This window comes from Mercenaria mercenaria, chromosome 4 (genome assembly GCF_021730395.1).
Source record: "Mercenaria mercenaria strain notata chromosome 4, MADL_Memer_1, whole genome shotgun sequence".
Classification (NCBI taxonomy): domain Eukaryota; kingdom Metazoa; phylum Mollusca; class Bivalvia; order Venerida; family Veneridae; genus Mercenaria; species Mercenaria mercenaria.
In genome coordinates this window covers 37,709,344-37,729,862 of record NC_069364.1, presented here as the reverse complement: position 1 = coordinate 37,729,862, position 20,519 = coordinate 37,709,344, and the positions used below count along the sequence as shown (strand labels likewise).

Here is a 20,519-nt window from a genome sequence, read left to right as displayed (position 1 = left end):
TCAAACACTAAGGAAGAGATTTTCAAGTTGTAAGTACTGCTAAAAGTTGAATGAATTTAAGTCAGCAGCTTTCAACATTTATCTAAAACATTAAAAGTAAATCTACCATCAATTTTTTCTGTGTAAGTCGCTTGGATACTTCCTTATCTAACGTTCTTTGTAGATTTGATGACTGAATGAGCTCTAATAAATCTTTCTCCAATGTTGATGGAATAGCGACCTATATATATAACAAATCATCAATGTCATATTTTCTCTAAGGACATTAACATAAATTGACAAAGAAGGGATTCAAGGTTTTATAAACTGGCAGTTTGATATGGAGTCAACTTTACTGTTCTACTGACCCTGTATAGCACACTGTAGACATAACCACCATGATTTTGTTTGTGAACAAAACAGACGAACCCTGTAGATATAACCACCATGGTTTTGTTTGTGAACAGAACAGACAGACCCTGTAGACATAATCACCATGGTTTTGTTTGTGAACAGAACAGACAGACCCTGTAGATATAACCACCATGGTTTTGTTTGTGAACAGAACAGACGAACCCTGTAGACATAACCACGATAGTTTTGTTTGTGAACAGAACAGACAGACCCTGTAGATATAACCACCATGGTTTTGTTTGTGAACAGAACAGACAGACACTGTAGACATAACCACCATAGTTTTGTTTGTGAACAGAACAGACAAACCCTGTAGATATAACCACCATGGTTTTGTTTGTGAACAGAACAGTTAAAATTTTAAAAACACATATTAAGCAGTATCATCTCCAGAGGTATAACCAATTATGAACAGTAAACATGATATATGATTGTTGTCTATCAAATCAGGAAATATTCAGAAGTGATAGGAAAATCACTGCATCAACATATAATTCTAACACAGCCTACTTTGTCTCCCTGTTCAACAAAGAAGTCTGAAACTGTGAACTTATTATGCAACAAAATCATTGTTTGAATGTCACACTGTTTAAGGTAGTTCTGCACGTTTGATAAACCGGAAGTGAGGGCGTAACGTCATTTATCCGGAAAACATAGAATAAAGCCTGGATTCGGCGTACGGAAATGAAAATAATTTTAGGATCTTATCGAAACCTGTGAGTAAATTTATTATATTGGCACTGTTGCTATATATCTAAAGTGAAAATATGATATTAAAACATATGACACGTTAAAAAATTCATAAAAAATGTCTTAAAATTAGCGTGAAATGTCCGGTTTACTTTAATCTTGATCAATTATCTCAAAAATAAGCACACGGACCTATACATTTTATTTCACCAAATTACAGGCCATATGTTTATTTACAACTGTAAGAAGTTTCATCAAAATCTACATTATAGAAAAAATTCTGTTCACGAAAATGTTATGAAAGTTATGATTTTCCCATAAGACTCCCATTATGAAATATTGCGTGAGGTCCAAATTTTTTCAGTCAGTCTAGCAAAAAATCAAGCACGCGACCCTATCTTTTTTATTTGCTGAATTTTCTAGGTACATTCTGAAGTTTTGAAAAATCAGTGTTTAATCAAATTCTACATTGTAGAAAAAATTTCGATCCAAACATGCAGAACTACCTTAAATGTCAAAATGTTTGAATGTCACATTATTTGAATGTCACATTGCTTGAATGTCACAATTATTTCATCCATCACACTAAAAATGAATACAACACAAAACAGGCAAAACTTTGGGGGATGTTGTCAAGGATATAGAAAGTAATAATTGATATCATGTTAGAATCCATAATATATCTCAATGATTTTCTCATGAATAAAATCCTTATTGGCAATCATTCAGATGCATAATCATTATCATTACTCTCATGACGTAATTCCTTCACATCTGAACTCCAAACAATGATTTTATGCAATGACAAAATTCCTGTTTGGGATATATTATATCTTTAGTAAACTTACAAAATGGCCAACACAAGTTAAAACCTCACCTTTGGTAATTCTGATAAAATAGCTGAGCCATTTTCTGTTTTTACAGACTGTAGGGAATAAGTCTTTTTCCCTGAAAAAGAAACATAATTCTCACACATCACGTTATGTTATGATAGTATAATGAAGATTCAGTTTGCCTTATTCTAACTAACGAATGAGAATAGATATAGAAATTTACATCAGAAAGTATACCCCATGTTTTACTGTGAAGTAATTATACATAGAAAATATATTGTTTGGTTGGAGTTTAACATCACACCAACACAATTATAGGTTATATGGTGACTTTCCAACATTTTATGGTGGAGGAAGACTTCAGGTGCACCTCTGGACTGGACACCCAGGTAGAACCATCAACCTTCTGTAATCCAGCTGTGTGGCTTCCTCAGATGAATTTTATGCCCTGAATGAGGCTTGAACTCACATTGGTGAGGGGCAAGTGATTTGAAGTCAGCCACCTTAACCACTTAACCAAAGAGGCCCCCTATAAAACTTATAGTACATATTATACTCCAACATTCTGTAAGATCAAAACTGCATTTATTAAGAGGTGCCACAGACCTACCCCAGAGATTATAGAACTAAGGAATCCTGACAAACTTTGGTCAAAGATCCAGGACGCATTCTGGAGTATGTATTAAATGCAAATAGTAACAAAGTTTGAAAGTTTTATATATAAACAGGTTGTAACAGTGCTTCCCTTTATCATGGAATTGATACATTTCAATGTACAAACCTTTATCTTCACTCTGTTTAGCAGTCTTTGACTCTTTCTGTTGCTTCTTCTTCCCCATTCTGTTTCTGTAAAATATAATACAGTAAAATATTATCACCTCCATGTTTGTAAAACAGATGATCAGCTTTAATCATTACAGTAATACTTACTGACCACTGTGCTTGCTGTGATAAGCTTTAATCATTACAGTAACACTTTCAGACCACTGTGCTGTGATAAGCTTTAATCATTACAGTAACACTTTCAGACCACTGTGCTGTGATAAGCTTTAACCACTACAGTAACATCTTTAGACCACTGTGCTGTGATAAGCTTTAATCATTACAGGAACATCTTCAGACCACTGTGCTGTGATAAGCTTTAATCATTACAGTTACACTTTCTGAGCACTGTGCTGTGATAAGCTTTAACCACTACAGTAACATCTTTAGACCACTATGCTGTGATAAGCTTTAATCATTACAGTAACACTTTCTGACCACTGTGCTGTGATAAGCTTCAATCATTACAGTAATACATTCAGACCACTGTGCTGTGATAAGCTTTAATCATTACAGTAACACTTTCAGACCACTGTGCTGAGATAAACTTTAATCATTACAGTAACACTTTCAGACCACTGTGCTGTGATAAGCTTTAATCATTACAGTAACACTTTCAGACCACTGTGCTGTGATAAGCTTCAATCATTACAATAATACATTCAGACCACTGTGCTGCGATAAGCTTCAATCATTACAGTAATACATTCAGACCACTGTGCTGTGATAAGCTTTAATCATTACAGTAACATTTTCAGGCACTTGTGCTGTGATAAGCTTTAATCATTACAGTAATACATTCAGACCACTGTGCTTTGATAAGCTTCAATCATTACAGTAACACTTTCTGACCACTGTGCTGTGATAAGCTGTAATCATTAAAGTAATACATTCAGACCACTGTGCTGTGATAAGCTTCAATCATTACAGTAATACATTCAGACCACTGTGCTGTGATAAGCTTTAATCATTACAGTATCACTTACTGACCCCTGTGCTATGATAAGCTTTAATCATTACAGTAACACTTTCAGACCACTGTGCTTTGATAAGCTTCAATCATTACAGTAACACTTTCTGACCACTGTGCTGTGATAAGCTTTAATCATTACAGTAGCACTTTCAGACCACTGTGCTGTGATAAGCTTCAATCATTACAGTAACAGTTTCTGACCCCTGTGCTATGATAAGCTTTAATCATTACAGTAGCACTTTCAGACCACTGTGCTTTGATAAGCTTCAATCATTACAGTAACACTTTCTGACCACTGTCCTGTGATAAGCTTTAATCATTACAGTAACACTTTCAGACCACTGTGCTGTGATAAGCTTTAATCATTACAGGAACATCTTCAGACCACTGTGCTGTGATAAGCTTTAATCATTACAGTTACACTTTCTGACCACTGTGCTGTGATAAGCTTTAACCACTACAGTAACATCTTTAGACCACTATGCTGTGATAAGCTTTAATCATTACAGCAATACTTTCAGACCACTGTGCTGTGATAAGCTTTAATCAATACAGTAATACTTTCTGACCCCTGCACTGTGATAAGCTTTAATCATTACAGTAATACTTTCTGACCCCTGTGCTCTGATAAGCTTTAATCATTATAGTAATAATTCAGACCACTGTGCTGTGATAAGCTTAAATCAATACAGAAATACTTTCTGACCCCTGTGCTGTGATAAGCTTTAATCACTACAGTAACACTTTCAGACCACTGTGCTGTGATAAGCTTTAATCAATACAGTAACATCTTCAGACCACTGAGCTGTGATAAGCTTTAATCATTACAGTAACAATTACTGACCCCGGCGCTATGATAAGTTTTAATCATTACAGTAACATCTTCAGACCACTGTGCTGTGATAAGCTTTAATCATTACAGTAACACTTTCAGACCACTGTGCTGTGATAAGCTTCAATCATTACAGTAATACATTCAGACCACTGTGCTGTGATAAGCTTTAATCATTACAGTAACAATTTCTGACCACTGTGCTGTGATAAGCTTTAACCACTACAGTAACACCTTCAAACCATGTGCTGTGATAAGCTTTAATCACTACAGTAATACTTACTGACCACTGTGCTGTGATAAGCTTTAGTCAATACAGTAACACCTTTAGATCACTGTGCTGTGATAAGCTTGAATCATAACAGTAACACTTTCAGACCACTGTGCTGTGATAAGCTTCAATCATTACAGTAACACTTTCTGACCCCTGTGCTGTGATAAGCTTTAATCACTACAGTAACACCTTCAGACCACTGTGCTGTGATAAGCTTTAATCACTACAGTAACACCTTCAGACCACTGTGCTGTGATAAGCTTTAATCAATACAGTAACACCTTCAGACCACTGTGCTGTGATAAGCTTCAATCATTACAGTAACACTTTCTGACAACTGTACTGTGATCAGCTTTATTCAATACAGTAACACTTTCAGACCACTGTACTAATATAAGCTTTAATCATTACAGTAATACATTCAGACCACTGTGCTGTGATAAGCTTTAATCATTACAGTAACACTTTCAGACCACTGTGCTGCGATAAGCTTTAATCAATACAGTAATACATTCAGACCACTGTGCTGTGATAAGGTTTAATCAATACAGTAATACATTCAGACCACTGTGCTGCGATTAGCTTTAATCATAACTGTAATACATTCAGACCATTGTGCTGTGATAAGCTTTAATCGTAACAGTAATTCATTCAGACCACTGTGCTATGATAAGCTTTAATCGTAACAGTAATACATTCAGACCACTGTGCTGTGATAAGCTTTAATCAATACAGTAATACATTTAGACCACTGTGCTGTGATAAGCTTTAATCAATACAGAAATACATTCAGACCACTGTGCTGTGATAAGCTTTAATCAATACAGTAATACATTCAGACCACTGTGCTGCGATAAGCTTTAATCGTAACACGTACGTCGCACGCTATTTTGCACATAAGCGTAACGTCATTTTGACGTCATTTTGACGTCCAATTATAAATTGAGAAAGTAAATAGCATATTTTGCGTTGAGATCACTCCACACATTCATTAATGATATTTTAATGATATTTTAACCATAATTGTTCTGAACGTGTAATTATTATTATTATTGTTATAATTATCATTGTTATTTTCATTATCATTATTATTATTATCATTATCGTTGTTATTATTCATCATTATTACCGCCCGGTGTCTTCTCATTAAAAATACATGCATGTTAAATTTAATCAATTTTATCACGCTCTGTAGTGTTGATCATTTCCGTCGCTTCGCATTCATTTACTAGTATATCAACTTACGGACGTTAACAAACCTAGCATCAGCACTGATCTGGATATAACCTAGCGGCAGGGCTGTCGGGCCAATACTTAGGCACGAGAATATTTGAAAAAAAAAATTTATTAAATCGTAAATGCAGTAAATTTTAGAAAATAATTTGTTACAGTTTTGAATATAACAGGCACCGTGATAATAAAACAGTTTTCGTTCTTAACTCAGTTTCGTGCTGAGACTTTGGATTAAAACAACATCAAAACATCAAATAAACGTAAGTATTTTTTTTAAATAATAGCTGTTTTATGCACATAATGAGCGACACTACAAAAATGTAAAAAAGGTTCCGTGCTCGAATTGAGTTGAGCACGAAAAAAGATTCGTAATCACGGAGCTTGTTGTTTACTCTACCGGACGTAACTTGTATGGACACATGTATTTGGAGATGTGTGATACAGAAATTGTGTATACCATCATAATAAAGTAACAAGTAACGGCATTATCAATTTGTTTATTGTCTTTATTAATGGCCGCACATTTTAAGCACGTAAAACATAATTCGGCATCTAATTTTGAGGATTTTTTTACATCATCGAAATGTCAACTCATCCGCGAGAACTCGCTTTTTCAAGGCAAATGCTCTTTTGACTATATAATTACATTTTATGTTTGTTTGGAAGAACTTGAAACTTCACAAAAGATACTAATCATTTGTCTGTTACACTTTAATATTGGTCCATTTACCAATTACATCCATATAAATGCACTGGTCATACAGTTGTGCTATGCACATGTCACAATAGCAGGACTGTTGTCGGATCATTAGTTCGTTTGATTTGTCTTGCACCGATCTAATGCTATGAATTTTTCGATTGTCCTTTACCGCTCGAACTTTACCGATACGACGATTTCGTTCAATATCATTTTCCGAAATGTAAAAGAAAAGTCTCTGTTTTAGTGTGACTTTCTCTTGCCTAGATTTGTAAGAGGACGATTCAGGAAATTTAAAAGATGAACTTAAAAACTGATGCAAATCCCTGGCAGTATGGATTGCGCACTCACGTCTAATAATCGACATATGGGCTTTTGTTTTTACATGAGATCCAGCTGCATCTTGCTCCCCCTTTCCGTGGCTTGTCTCGAAATAGTTTCTCTGACAATGACAACCAAAATCTTCATAACTCTTACTGATGTCATTCATGCAAAATCTTGATTTATATTGTGCGCTACAGCCGTCACTAAACTCGTGAATGAACCCTATGTTATAATTTAGATCATTTCTTAAGTAATTCATTATTGTTTTACGAACGTGATGTACTGAGTCTCTATCATGCGTATTTTCTTCAAAAATACAGAAAATATATTCCTTAATTATGTCATTGTCACTTAAACAGTCATGACAGGTTTTATGTCTATATAAAATCGTAACGTGTAAGGCGATTTCATTTCTCCCAAAATATTCCGACTGGATCTCATCTTGCAGCTCGCAGGTAAAATCTTCCGCATAGTCGTGTATCATTACTATTTCATTGTTTGGGAGGTTAGATGTAATTTGTTTTAACTGCTCTTTTTGCCAGATTGCCTGGAATTGGTGTAAAGGAAATGTGTGCAATATATCTTTAAAGTGAGACCAAAATTCTGAACGTGTAGTGTTAGTAGAGACCATTCTTAATTTCTTAATTTCTTTTCCACGTCTGTCTTTTTTTCCAGTGTCAATATTCTCATATTTTTTCCACATGAAAGTGTCGCTATCGCTTAATTCTAAAGCTGATAATTTCAGTGTGTGAACTCCACATTCTCTACAGGTTCTGTTTAGGCATTCAATTTTGTGTAACTGTTCTTCATTATCACCCACACCGATAGTTGGACATAGTGTCTCTTGTACTATGTCATCTAATGTGTTCCATAGTTCGTACTCATCTGTCAAATTGTATTCTTCATTGATCTTTTTCCGCAATAATCTAGCACTTTTAAACAAACTATTCATTTCTACATGTTGGCAACATAAGCATGTCACGCGATCCTTTTTAGTCGCAGGTTTGATGAAATATGGCTTACACGATTCGAAACTCCTTTGACCTATTTTGACAGTTGGGTTATCTTTCATAAATTTTTTATAGACATTGTATTGTGTCGTGGTTAGAACATGTTTAACATTCTCCGCATATGTGTTTTTCGATATTCGCTGTCTGATAACTTTTTTCTTATCATTTACTGGTTGGCTGTTTTCAATCCAGAAAAGTCTGATTTTCTCTTTTAATTCTTCAGGAAGCTTATCATTTCGTCGTTTTCTTGTTATCCATTTTGAATTCATGTCAGATTCGTTGATGATTGTTTTGTTTCTATTTAAACACTTATTTATGACACGCCTATTTAGTCCAGTATGTTGTGATAATGCAGATTTTAATTTTTGTGTTTCAATTCTATCTCCTGCCATGAAACTCGCAGCTTGTTTAGCGCTGACCTTTTTCGGTGGGCGAAGTTCTCTCCATGGCAGACGATATTGATAACGATATATCTGTCAGAAGAGCGCATGCTACTTTATTCCTTATTTTGTTTTCCTTAGAATTCACGACCTCTTTAAATTCAAGACATCTTTTGGTTGTTTTAGACGCTGGGCTTGATGAATCAATTATCGATTGCAAAATTGCCGCCCTTCTTTGTGGTGAGAACGGAGTTATTGCCCCTTTAACAGCTTTCAATGCTCTGCATTTCTGCATTCTGTTTTGGAATGGGGTTTGGTTTATTTGTGGTATATTTCCATTTGAATGTGAAGCTGCTTTCTCCCTCTTTCTTTGTCTATAAAGCTTCATCCTCTCGTTAACCATTAAACGCTGGCGCTCACGTTTCTGTTCAAGCAGCTTGTTTCTGTGTTTTCGAACTCTGTCCCTATTAACTTGTTTTTTCTTTTGGCGGTACCACTCTCGCCTTTCCGCACTGCTCAAAGATGGGGGAGGTTTATCCAGCATCTGAAAATCCATAGGAGATGTTAAGGACTTTTTTCATGACAAACAATTACACTATAGTCAACAGAACTAAGGTGGAATCACAAAATTTTAATGTGAAATACTAAGAATATGTTTATGTTTGAGTACGGTGTTCCATTAGGGCTAGATCGCTTTCTCTATAATACAATCTTTGGCGATAGCGGCGATACGTGAATTAACAATGGGAACACGATGTTTTTCGATCGTAACTTCGCGTATCGTCGTGGTAACTGCGCATGCCCCATTCATAAATTTGCGTATCACACTACTGTCATATGCCTTCATTAATTTGTAAATCGCCTTAGTTACCTAGTGATATCGCCGAATATCTTTTAGAGAGAAAGTGGTGGCTCTAATGAAACATCGTAGTTTGAAGCCATTGAATTCCGAATACGTGCTTTTATTTTTATTTTTCCCTATGCTGATCTATCAATAATTTTATTGCTGAAGTATATTCTGTCTTAAAGGCATTATCAAATAATTATGTCTGTGACATTGTTCCACTTTCAATTTTTTGATACGAGTCAGACAGAATGAAAGACTGAATGAATGAAAATCACACTTCATTTGTGTAAATATCAATCAGATTGACTAACCATTGACTAAATTCATAACATTTTATTAACTTTGTATAGCTATTGACCAATAAAATCTCTAGTAAGACAGACAGATAAACGGACGGAATGAATGATCGACTGTCAGGCTGACTAAATGAATGACCGAGTCAAGAATTATCGACCGGTCATGACTAAATGACTATCGGCTGCGAATGGACACGCGGGTGGATTGTATGGTGGATTGAATGTTGCTTTATTTTATTTTTTATGTATATTTATTTGTAGCTATTATTATTACCGCAGTAAATAATATAAAATGTGCACACTTATATGGGAAAAACAAAATGAATATGACTGCTATAATCAGATTTCGGGCACTAAGCTGTGTAAGAACTTTTGTAATATTTAAATACTACGGTAAAAGTAAAAGTCACGGCAAACTGTTCGCAATTTATAACAGCAAACAAAAAATACTATGGAAAGAGCTGTCAAAACATACATTAATCTAGGTTATATACCAATAAAAAAATTCCTTGTTTCATATAAAATTTAGCTATTTCAATTTCATTATGAAACAGTTTCTAGTTTTTCACTCCGTCATAGACGTATTTTCAACAAGACATCAATGCATTCGCTTTAAGAAAACGAAAAAGAAAATAAAAATGTTTTGATAAGTATGCAATGAAATGCAAGACAACTGAAGTTAACCTCACATTGTCGCAATTCAGAAAGCGGTCCGCAGAATAAACACCTACTTTCGTTTTAGTGTGAACAATTCAAAAAAGTAAATTTAAGCATGAACCGTATCTTATTTTATGTAAAATACATTACGCGATTTAAATATGAGCCGTGCCATGAGAAAATCAACATATTGGGTTTGCGACCAGCATGGATCCAGACTAGCCTGCGCATCCGCGCAGTCTGGTCAGGATCCATGCTGTTCGCTAATGGTTTCTCTAATTGCAGTAGGCTTTAAAAGCGAACAGCATGGATCCTGACCAGACTGCGCGGATGCGCAGGCTGGTCTGGATCCATGCTGGTCGCACACCCACTATGTTGGTTTTCTCATGGCACGGCTCATATTATCTATTTTGTCCCCGGTTTATGCGCAAATGCGCTAAAATGGAAAAAGATAGGATCTTTATATAAGGGACTTTTTTTCGACTCCACAACACCACGGAAGCACATTTAGACCGAATTACTGTTGTATAAATAAAACTTCTAAAACCAGCAGAATGGCCTACGCGATCGAGGGATGGATAAAATGACTGTGACCATGTGAGTGAGGAACCAGACATTTACTCATTCAAAATTTATTAAATCAGACAACCTGACGTTGCCTAATGATTTTATTCTTTCTGTGTGCTAATTAGTTTATAAAAAAAAATTTCCTCCCTTTAGTTTATATTTAAAATTTTCCGAGTGTGACTTTCTACTTTTTGAAGCAGTTATTCTTTCCTGTGTATACGATATAATGAAACTAATATAAAATCAACTCCGAGCTAAAATGCAAAAAAAAACAAAAAAACAAAAAACAAAAAAAAAAGACTGACTAAAGTGTAGAAAAAAGTATTACTTTTGTTTGTATAAAATTCGCCTGATTCAATTAAACTAACTGATCGCCTCCATTTCGTTGATATATTAATGACTTGAGTTTCATACATTCATATAGATCTGTAATTTCTTGCTCATAACAAACCAAACGGAAAACAGAAAACTAGTGTAGATTATAGATGGTAGGTCTGTAGAAATGTAAGATACAAATTCGTCGAGAAAACAATAAAAAACAGTTCCATGCTTTTCGTGACAACGCAACTAAAATGAGGCTTGTCATTCAATTTTCCCTTTCTTTAAAATCCGGTAACCCTTTAAATTTACTTTGTTAAGGGCGTCGCAAGGTTTATCGTATTAGGGCCGCTGAGGGGGGTGGGGGTGGGGTTATTACGTGAGGGAATACACCTTCCCGTTTTAACTATTTCTTTACGGAAAACAGCTACTGTACAAACAAACAATATTTTTCAAAAGCTCTTTCAATGAAAAAAAGTGAGCTAAATTTCCGTTGTATAAATACATACATTGAACTTAAATGAAACATTTTCTCACATTAAAATCTTTTAATAACTAAATATGATAGCGAATATGCCTACAGAGAAGAAATCAAGAACGAGTAAATTGGTAAACACGATTTCTTCCCCTTTATCGCTCTCCACAATAGAGGTTTTGTATTTATAAGCCGATATATAAATCAGCTACTTAAAAGTTTTGTTTGACGCGATTTGACTGAAGTAATTTCGCGACACTCGGCCATTCTTGCTGATTAATTTTTGTTTTTATTTAGATATATCCGCTACTATATTACTAGGGACACCTGCACTTTACCGGTACGTTTAAATACACCCATTTATTGATATGGGGGCTACCGCCTCCGCACCCCCGTTTTTTTTATTTTATTTTTTTTTCGTCTTTTTTTGTGTGCATTTTTGCCTTTACGGTATTTAAATTGATAGCGGGATAAAATAAGATAAATGGTAAAAGTGTGGTATGTTCAACTTACCATAGATGAGACATTCATACTTTAGTGCCAGTCACAATGTTCGGAATAGAGCTAGTCAATATTCAAAGATCCTGAAATTATAGAAGAAAGATAAATAGATATATAATTTGGGCGACAGACTTGTAAAATGAACCAAATAGTTTAAAGTTATTTAATAGAAATAGAGCTAAAATAAACGTTGTGTTATTGTGTACAGTAAAGAGAATTTATACGACGTAACGTTGTGCAATCTAACATTTTTAAGCTTTATCGTTCACGATGTAATTTTTTCACAGAATGATGGTTCCTGAATGTTTCATACTAACAAGGAAAGTCAGATATCTTTAGAAAGTCCTTACATTGCACTTTTAGTCATTTATAAATATGAATGTCAACTTTCAATAATAACTCGCATAATATGAGGTTATTCCATTTTGAAACAGAGTTTTTCACGTTACATTTTCAGTATGTAATCTATTAAAATATACCGTAGTCGTTTATATACCGGTTAATGACTCTTGCTTTAAACATGTACATACTCGTTAATGAATGCACTTTTTAATGATATAAGTTTTGATATTTTTTTTCGAAAACTATTACAATATAAATGAAAACTACTTACCCGGATGACGAGCGTAACGCTTGAAGGAAAAGGCGTTGTTGTTTTGCTGACGCTAGTAAATACGGAAATGACGTCATATAAACGCACGCAAAGATGAGCGGCAAAAATTCACGTCGTCTGCTTGTTATTTTGTCCAGATATCTTTAGAACTTGCAGATTTATCGCCAAAAAACCAACGGCCGTACCAACATCTTGTTACGCGTAACGTTACAATTTTCGCTATATTTCTTGATGGAAATTCAATTTTAAATGTATTTTAAGAGTAAAAATCCTCTTACAATTATAACAGAAAAATTGGAATTTAAATCTTTTAATCATAGTAGTAAAGCCATACATGGACGCCAGTATCTGATAAATTAAATAGCTGCATATGCTTCAACATGTACCTCAAAATCTCCTTTGTGCAAAATAGCGTGCGACGTACGAACAGTAATACATTCAGACCACTGTGCTGTGATAAGCTTTAATCAATACAGTAATACATTTAGACCACTGTGCTGTGATAAGCTTTAATCAATACAGTAATACATTCAGACCACTGTGCTGCGATAAGCTTTAATCGTAACAGTAATACATTCAGACCACTGTGCTGCGATAAGCTTTAATCAATACAGTAATACATTCAGACCACCGTGCTGTGATAAGAATTAATCAATACAGTAATACATTCAGACCACTGTGCTGCGATTAGCTTTAATCAATACAGTAATACATTCAGACCACTGTGCTGTGATAAGCTTTAATCGTAACAGTAATACATTCAGACCATTGTGCTGTGATAAGCTTTAATCAATACAGTAATACATTCAAACCACTGTGCTGCGATAAGCTTTAATCAATACAGTAATATATTCAGACCACTGTGCTGTGATATGCTTTAATTGTAACAGTAATACATTCAGACCACTGTGCTGTGATAAGCTTTAATCGTAACAGTAATACATTCAGACCACTGTGCTGTGATAAGCTTTAATCGTAACAGTAATACATTCAGACCACTGTGCTGTGATAAGCTTTAATCGTAACAGTAATACATTCAGACCACTGTGCTGTGATAAGCTTTAATCAATACAGTAATACATTCAGACCACTGTGCTGTGATAAGCTTTAATCGTAACAGTAATACATTCAGACCACTGTGCTGTGATAAGCTTTAATCAATACAGTAATACATTCAGACCACTGTGCTGTGATAAGCTTTAATCGTAACAGTAATACATTCAGACCACTGTGCTGTGATAAGCTTTAATCGTAACAGTAATATATTCAGACCACTGTGCTGTGATAAGCTTTAATCGTAACAGTAATACATTCAGACCACTGTGCTGTGATAAGCTTTAATCAATACAGTAATACATTCAGACCACTGTGCTGTGATAAGCTTTAATCAATACAGTAATACATTCAGACCACTGTGCTGTGATAAGCTTTAATCGTAACAGTAATACATTCAGACCACTGTGCTGTGATAAGCTTTAATCGTAACAGTAATACATTCAGACCACTGTGCTGTGATAAGCTTTAATCAATACAGTAATACATTCAGACCACTGTGCTGTGATAAGCTTTAATCAATACAATAATACATTCAGACCACTGTGCTGTGATGAGTTTTAATCATTACAGTATTTTTTTCTGACCACTGTGCAATGTTTAGCTTTAATAATGACAGTAATACTCTCTGACCACTGTTCTACAGTAAGCTTTTTAACACCAATTCTCTGTAAGGACAAAAAGAGTTGGAAACTCACAGCCTCAGATTTACTTTAAACTGATTTTTTCTTGAGGAGCCCACAAAATTAAGACAATCCTGTTTTTCATTACTTCGATTTATGTCCTGGTTACCATGGAAATAAGGAGGCAATTCCCCAACTTCCTTAATTTTAAGAAAACCAGGGGACTGTGCCTATTTTTATGTAGATCCACATAGAGTTTCATGAGAAGATGTCACTTTCTTTTTCCATTTTTACTAGTGGGCCCTAAAAGGGCCAAACACTCCCACTTCAACAAATTTCTATGAGGACCTTACAGTGATGCTTCAAACTTTACAAAGTTTGATGAATCCCTACATGGGTCCAAGCAGAAGACCTTACAATGATGCTACACACCAAGCTAAATGAACATCCATCTAGTGCTTCATAAGAAGAAGTCATTTAAGAGTATTTCTATTTTTAGCTATAGTGAGCTCTGAAAGAGGCCAAGTGCCCCCATTTGAAAAATTTTGGTAGAGGACCTTAACAAAGTAGAGTTATGGGACCTGCTTTGTGCATGTCAGATCATGACAGTGAACGAGTGTGTGAAGTTTCAATCCATTCCCATTAGTGAGTACTGAGATACCAGCTTACATACAAAACCTTAACCAAAAATTTCTAAGTCGAAAAAGGGGCATAATTTTATAAAAATGCAAATAGAGTTATGGAACCTGTGCAATGTAAATCAGTTTATCACAGTAAATAAGTGTGTGAAGTTTCAATCCATTTCCACAAGCGGTTACTGAGATACCAGCTTACATACAAAACCTAAACCAAAAATTTCTAAGTCGAAGATAGGGCATAATTTTGTAAAAAAGCAAAACAGAATTATGGAACCTGTGCAATGTTAGTCAGTTTATCACAGTGAATAAGTGTGTGAAGTTTCAATCCATTCCCACAAGTGGTTACTGAGATACCAGCTTACATACAAAACCTTAACCAATAGCTCTACTATTCTATGAATAGTCGAGCTAAAAATGTTGACGCAAGACGATGGACACCGCAGACCATCAACCTATACTAATAGCTTACCCTGGAAAAAGTTCAGGTGAGCTAAAAAGTTATCCAACAGGTTTAGCAGATGGCAGATGTCAAAATGTGCGTGAATTTCAGTTAAGTCAACTTCCCCAATGGACGAGAGGTCGAAGGTGCTGGTTTGTATTAAATGCTGCACTTTTTTTTATCAGGGTTATGTGTTTGTTCCCCGCTGTGGGCAAACTTTTCGTTTTCAAATATTATATTTGTATCTTGAGATTATGTCATTAAAAAGAAAAGGAAAATACGTATACTTGAGAAAAAAACAACGTCCATATGCCAGAACCTGTGGCCCTGACAATAATGCTGCATCATTACTAACCAGAACTTTAGACCTCTAAGCCAGCAAGAAAAATTAAGATGAATTTGCAGGTGAATCATAAGGTGCAGGAATTTATTCATAGAGCACCATGCAGGGTATCCCGATCATGTGATTGATACACCGAAATGGGTCGATCATGATGTTTCGATTGGGCCATTCGGCATGTCCCGCTTGTGTACTGAATTGATGCACATGTACTATTACTAGCCGAACTGAAACTGACCAAGTTCAGTGTCAGATCGACTCTCATATTTAAAGACTGGCTCAATTTATACAACACCAGGCTATTCTGATCATAAGATCAGAACACTGAAATGGGCCGTGATGTTTGAAAAGGCTATATATTCGGCATATCCTGCATGTATATCAAATTGATGCACGTGCAACTAGCATGACTGTATGATGACTGTAAGGAGTACAAATCAGGGGAAATCGGTTAAAAGTAATAGGGCCAATTCGTTTCACTCAACCCGGGGCGTACACCGGCCACTTGAGCTGCGAATGCAAATAAATAAATTTCCAATTTATTATGATTTCCTGTTGTGGCCTGTTCTAAATAACTCAGCAAATAGTTCTTGCAGTATGTTTCTACATTTACAGGTATACCGTCAATCTGTAATGTCGCGCTACTTAACATTCGAGGTAACGACATGAAGTAAGAAACATCACAACAAAGTATTTCTTGTCTTTACCGTAATATTTCATGTCATATGCATCAATAACTGTGTGAAAATAAATCAGATATCATCCATGAGACATCCAGGTGTACTTCTAACAATAATAGTCGGCCATTGTCATCATGTGACGTCACATCACTAATTTCGTGGTATAGGTCAACAATTGCATCAATCAAACTATCAAAGGTTAAAAAGCAATAAATATTACTCATTTAACATTGAAAAGCTATCTAAGTTGAACTAACAGGAACACTCAAAAGTCATAAAACGCCAGTTTGAACGTTTAATATCATCTCTTTACAATGGCACTATCGAAACACACCCATCTATACACACCATATATTTTGCAAGTAAACCACAAGGTCGCGGGTGTGGTCATAATGTATCGGAGCCTAAGAATTGTACTATTACTGAATATTTTCTATCTGATTGATCAGGTCGGATATCCGGGCACTTCACCGATAACGTTGCATAGCAACAAGAGCGAGGTGAAAGTAGACGCCATTTTGTAAAGTGAAAGCATTGTGTGTATCACGGGTGATCATTGTTTTTATTAATCTAAAGTGATTGAATGGAAAAATAAAAAGATGCCAAAAATTTATAATGTTACAGAATGCACCTATAATCATTTGTGAGAGAGAAACCTATCGTTCTTTTAGTTTCCTGACGTGAAATTGAACAATGCATCGCCGATTTAAATGGAGTCATGCATGCGGCAGACAAAATCCTGACGGCTCTGAATGGATACCAACTGCAAAGTATATTTACATTTGCAGTCAGCACTTCCGTAGTTTTTATTATAAATTTATTTAATTCATGTCGTAATAATCGCAAGAAATCCGATCCCCTTACAGTTTAAGGACGTGAAAATAAACTGGGTAAATGGGTCTCTCTCTCCATTCCAGTCGTTCTGTAGATGGCCTCCAATTATAAAATCTCAATTAATATTTTTTCATAAACCTTTTTGTCTTAAATACATTTCCAGCAATTTCATGTTTGTTTTTTAATAAATAGGCCTATTGTTTGTCAATATTTTTCTTCTTTCACTTAATTCATTTTTGATAAAATTATTTCTAAACACTCCCTGTCAACTCTGGACTAGGTCTAATTTGGACTTGTGAAATGTGTTACTAGATAATAATTGTAAAGGTTGATTCATTAACATTAACTGTTATTCTATCAACACCTTCAATGTGGAATTTAATTAGCAGGTATCGTAATATTAACACCTATATTTAACCAGAAAAATGTGTGATGAATAATGGAGAGAGGATTATTCTAATAATTTCTTCAGCATTTCATAGGATAAAACAAAACAATTATGTATATAAATTTCATTTATTATAAAATCAGTTTTTTTTTTCAATGTGAAAATCTTTAAAAAAAAATATAGATCTAGATATGAAAATATAAAGTATACATATATCTCTACAACATGAACAGCTAGTTTGTCTTAATTCATAAGTGAAGAGTCTTGAAAAAGTCGTTCCGACTTCATCTCAGTTTTGTTATATTTTCTGGTCCTTTAAATTTGGGATCATTGATTTCAACTCATTTGAATTTGAACATTGAATACCGCTTTAAAAGCCGGTGCTAGGGAGCGCGGGCAGTGTTGCATTTTCCATTAATGCTCATGAACAGATTCAATCAAACCCAGTCTGCAATTTTCACTGTTTGCATTGTTCTCGGTGCTTCCGGGGGATCTACTTTTCAAATTATATTAGACATTCACAGTATAAAAATCATAAGTCACAGGGATCACTATGGAGACGAGTAGTAAGTATGTGGCAGGTTGGTAAAATGCAGTTCTGACCGGTTCTGTCCAGATCCTGGATGCCCATCACTAATCAAAGAGACTGATTTCCTGTTCCTATCCCTTTGATGTACACTATGCCTCCAGGGACTTTTTAATCCCCAATATACAAGATCCTGTCTGGTCCAGTCTGATAAGGGTCCATAAAACCCCTGTAGACTTGACATGTAGCCTAATTATTGTCAGGGAATCATAAATTTTATTGCCTACAGGTAAATTGGTTATTTCCTGTGTTTTGCATTTTATTAATTGAAATGCTGTTGTTTTCTTTTAGTCTTTTTTCAGCATGTACACAAAATTATTTTAATTGATAAGATACTAATTTTGATTGCTCAGTCATGTTGAGTAATGTCCTGGCCAATTAAATTATAACTCTTATAGCAAAGCATTTCTCACTATAAAATAATTATTCAAAACTTAATAAGAGAAATTACAAGTTTGTTTATTCAATGATTATGATCTTTTTATCAAAAGTAACAAAATAAAAACGAAAAAAAAAAGAGATAATTGCTGGATTTTATTAGAAATTAAAGAAGCGTTCAGTTGCATTTTTAATAGATAAAGAAGGTATATAGACAGAAGGATGTTATATATTAAAAATGCTTAATTCCTCTTGTGTTGTCTAAATAATGTTAACTTTCTTTAATGTATAATAAAATTCAGCAATAAAGATATATCATTGTTCAAAACACGCAATAATTTATTACTTCTAAAAGCTATGTGCCTGAATGCATTTTTTTTATATTTTTGATAATAAAAAACAGCAATAATGAGATGTAATTGTTAAAAAACTTACTTTATTAAAAATATGATAAAACACTGTTGTATCTTATCACTTTGTTTATTTAGCCCTCATTCAATCAAGCTTTCTAAACTCGTTATAAAGGTGAGAACTGATTTTATAAAGGTGAGAAATATCACCTGCAATTTATGTACTGCACAGTAGCTATACAGTAGCTTATTATAATAAACAGAAGCAAGTCTACCAATGGTCCTGACTTGTGTATTGGCCCTTATCGCCAATACGCAGACCTTATCATCTCCATAGGCCACATACCAGGCATACCAGAATCAGTGTCTTTAAAGAGATTAATGACACCATAGTAATAAACCCCTTATTACATAATAAAAATATTGTATAATCCATCCATTGTTTTATGTAAAAAATTGAGTTCCAAAATATTTCATTCAAACAGAATCTACTTTTTTAAAGGGACAATATTTTTGGAATATATACAAAAGAAAATAGATATAAAATATAAATGTCACATTCATTTTTAGGATTCTCACACAATGTATATGTACATAGATATAACTTATATATTACGCAAATGGAATCTTGCCATCCGGAGGGCCGAAGAACTGGCAGTACACAACATGTCACTTCTGCCACCAGAGTTTAGACACGTTAATAAATCGATAATTTCCAGTAAAATTAGAGAAAAAAATGAACAGGAAATAAAAAAAACACAAATAAAACTATATTATGATCTATTTTATTGAAAAACAACATCACCGAAAACTTGACAATACACAACATATGTCACTTCTACCAGACCATTATTGACACGCTAATAAATCAATAATTTCCCGTAAAACTAGAAAAACCTTTCAGGAATACATTATAAATGGACAGGGAAAAATAAAAATTAAGAAATAAAAATGTATTATGATATATTTTATTCGAAAACAACATCGCGACCCGTACCGCTACTATAATCGCTACGGGTTGCTACGTGATACTTTCACCTTGCTGTATCTCGGATTTATCGGTTGCTAGGAAGTGACGTCACGCCGACCTGATCAATACTTATCTAACATGTTCCAATTCACCGCTAGGTATCATGGGTGTATTCTGAGGGAATGGTCGCGGAGCCCTCATCCTCCCCTCACCCCTTTAACTCCGTCAAGTTTAGACGTTTTGATGTTTCACCTAATACTGATATTTCATTCATTTTTGCCTAGCTGGGGATGTTACGTAAAATTTGATGTTCTCTAACCTATGGGCGGGACTTAATTTGCATAATTAATGAGGAGAAATGCCGAACGGGTGGTAGACAAACATGTAAACATTAGAAATATTTGCTTAATTAATGAATGTTTTTTTAATTTTTTTTTGCAAAAGATGGAAAGATGGGTAAAGATAAGCTTTTAATATATATTAACAGATACTTAGCATGGTAACT

The 20,519-nt window shown here is 34.6% G+C and overlaps 2 protein-coding genes across 3 annotated transcripts in view; both read right to left on the bottom strand.

The window, feature by feature from the left end:
* The window catches only part of LOC123552813 (ATP-dependent RNA helicase dhx29-like), an 89,567-nt gene that overhangs the window by 68,382 nt on the left and 666 nt on the right, over positions 1-20,519 (bottom strand). For both annotated transcript variants that reach the window (XM_053540932.1, XM_053540933.1), the window contains exons 2-4: positions 2,698-2,762; positions 1,961-2,031; positions 107-220 (exon numbers count right to left, since the gene is read on the bottom strand). In XM_053540932.1, the coding sequence (XP_053396907.1) occupies positions 107-220; positions 1,961-2,031; positions 2,698-2,755 (243 nt within the window). In that variant the 5' untranslated portion in view covers positions 2,756-2,762. The remainder of the gene's footprint in view (positions 1-106; positions 221-1,960; positions 2,032-2,697; positions 2,763-20,519) is intronic.
* On the bottom strand, positions 5,716-13,152 carry LOC123564904 (uncharacterized). The gene is made up of 3 exons (XM_053542135.1): positions 12,135-13,152; positions 8,613-9,005; positions 5,716-8,554 (listed from the first exon to the last, which is right to left on the bottom strand). Exons 1-3 carry the CDS (start codon positions 12,150-12,152, stop codon positions 6,755-6,757), a joined length of 2,211 nt encoding a protein of 736 aa, XP_053398110.1. The 5' UTR covers positions 12,153-13,152; the 3' UTR covers positions 5,716-6,754.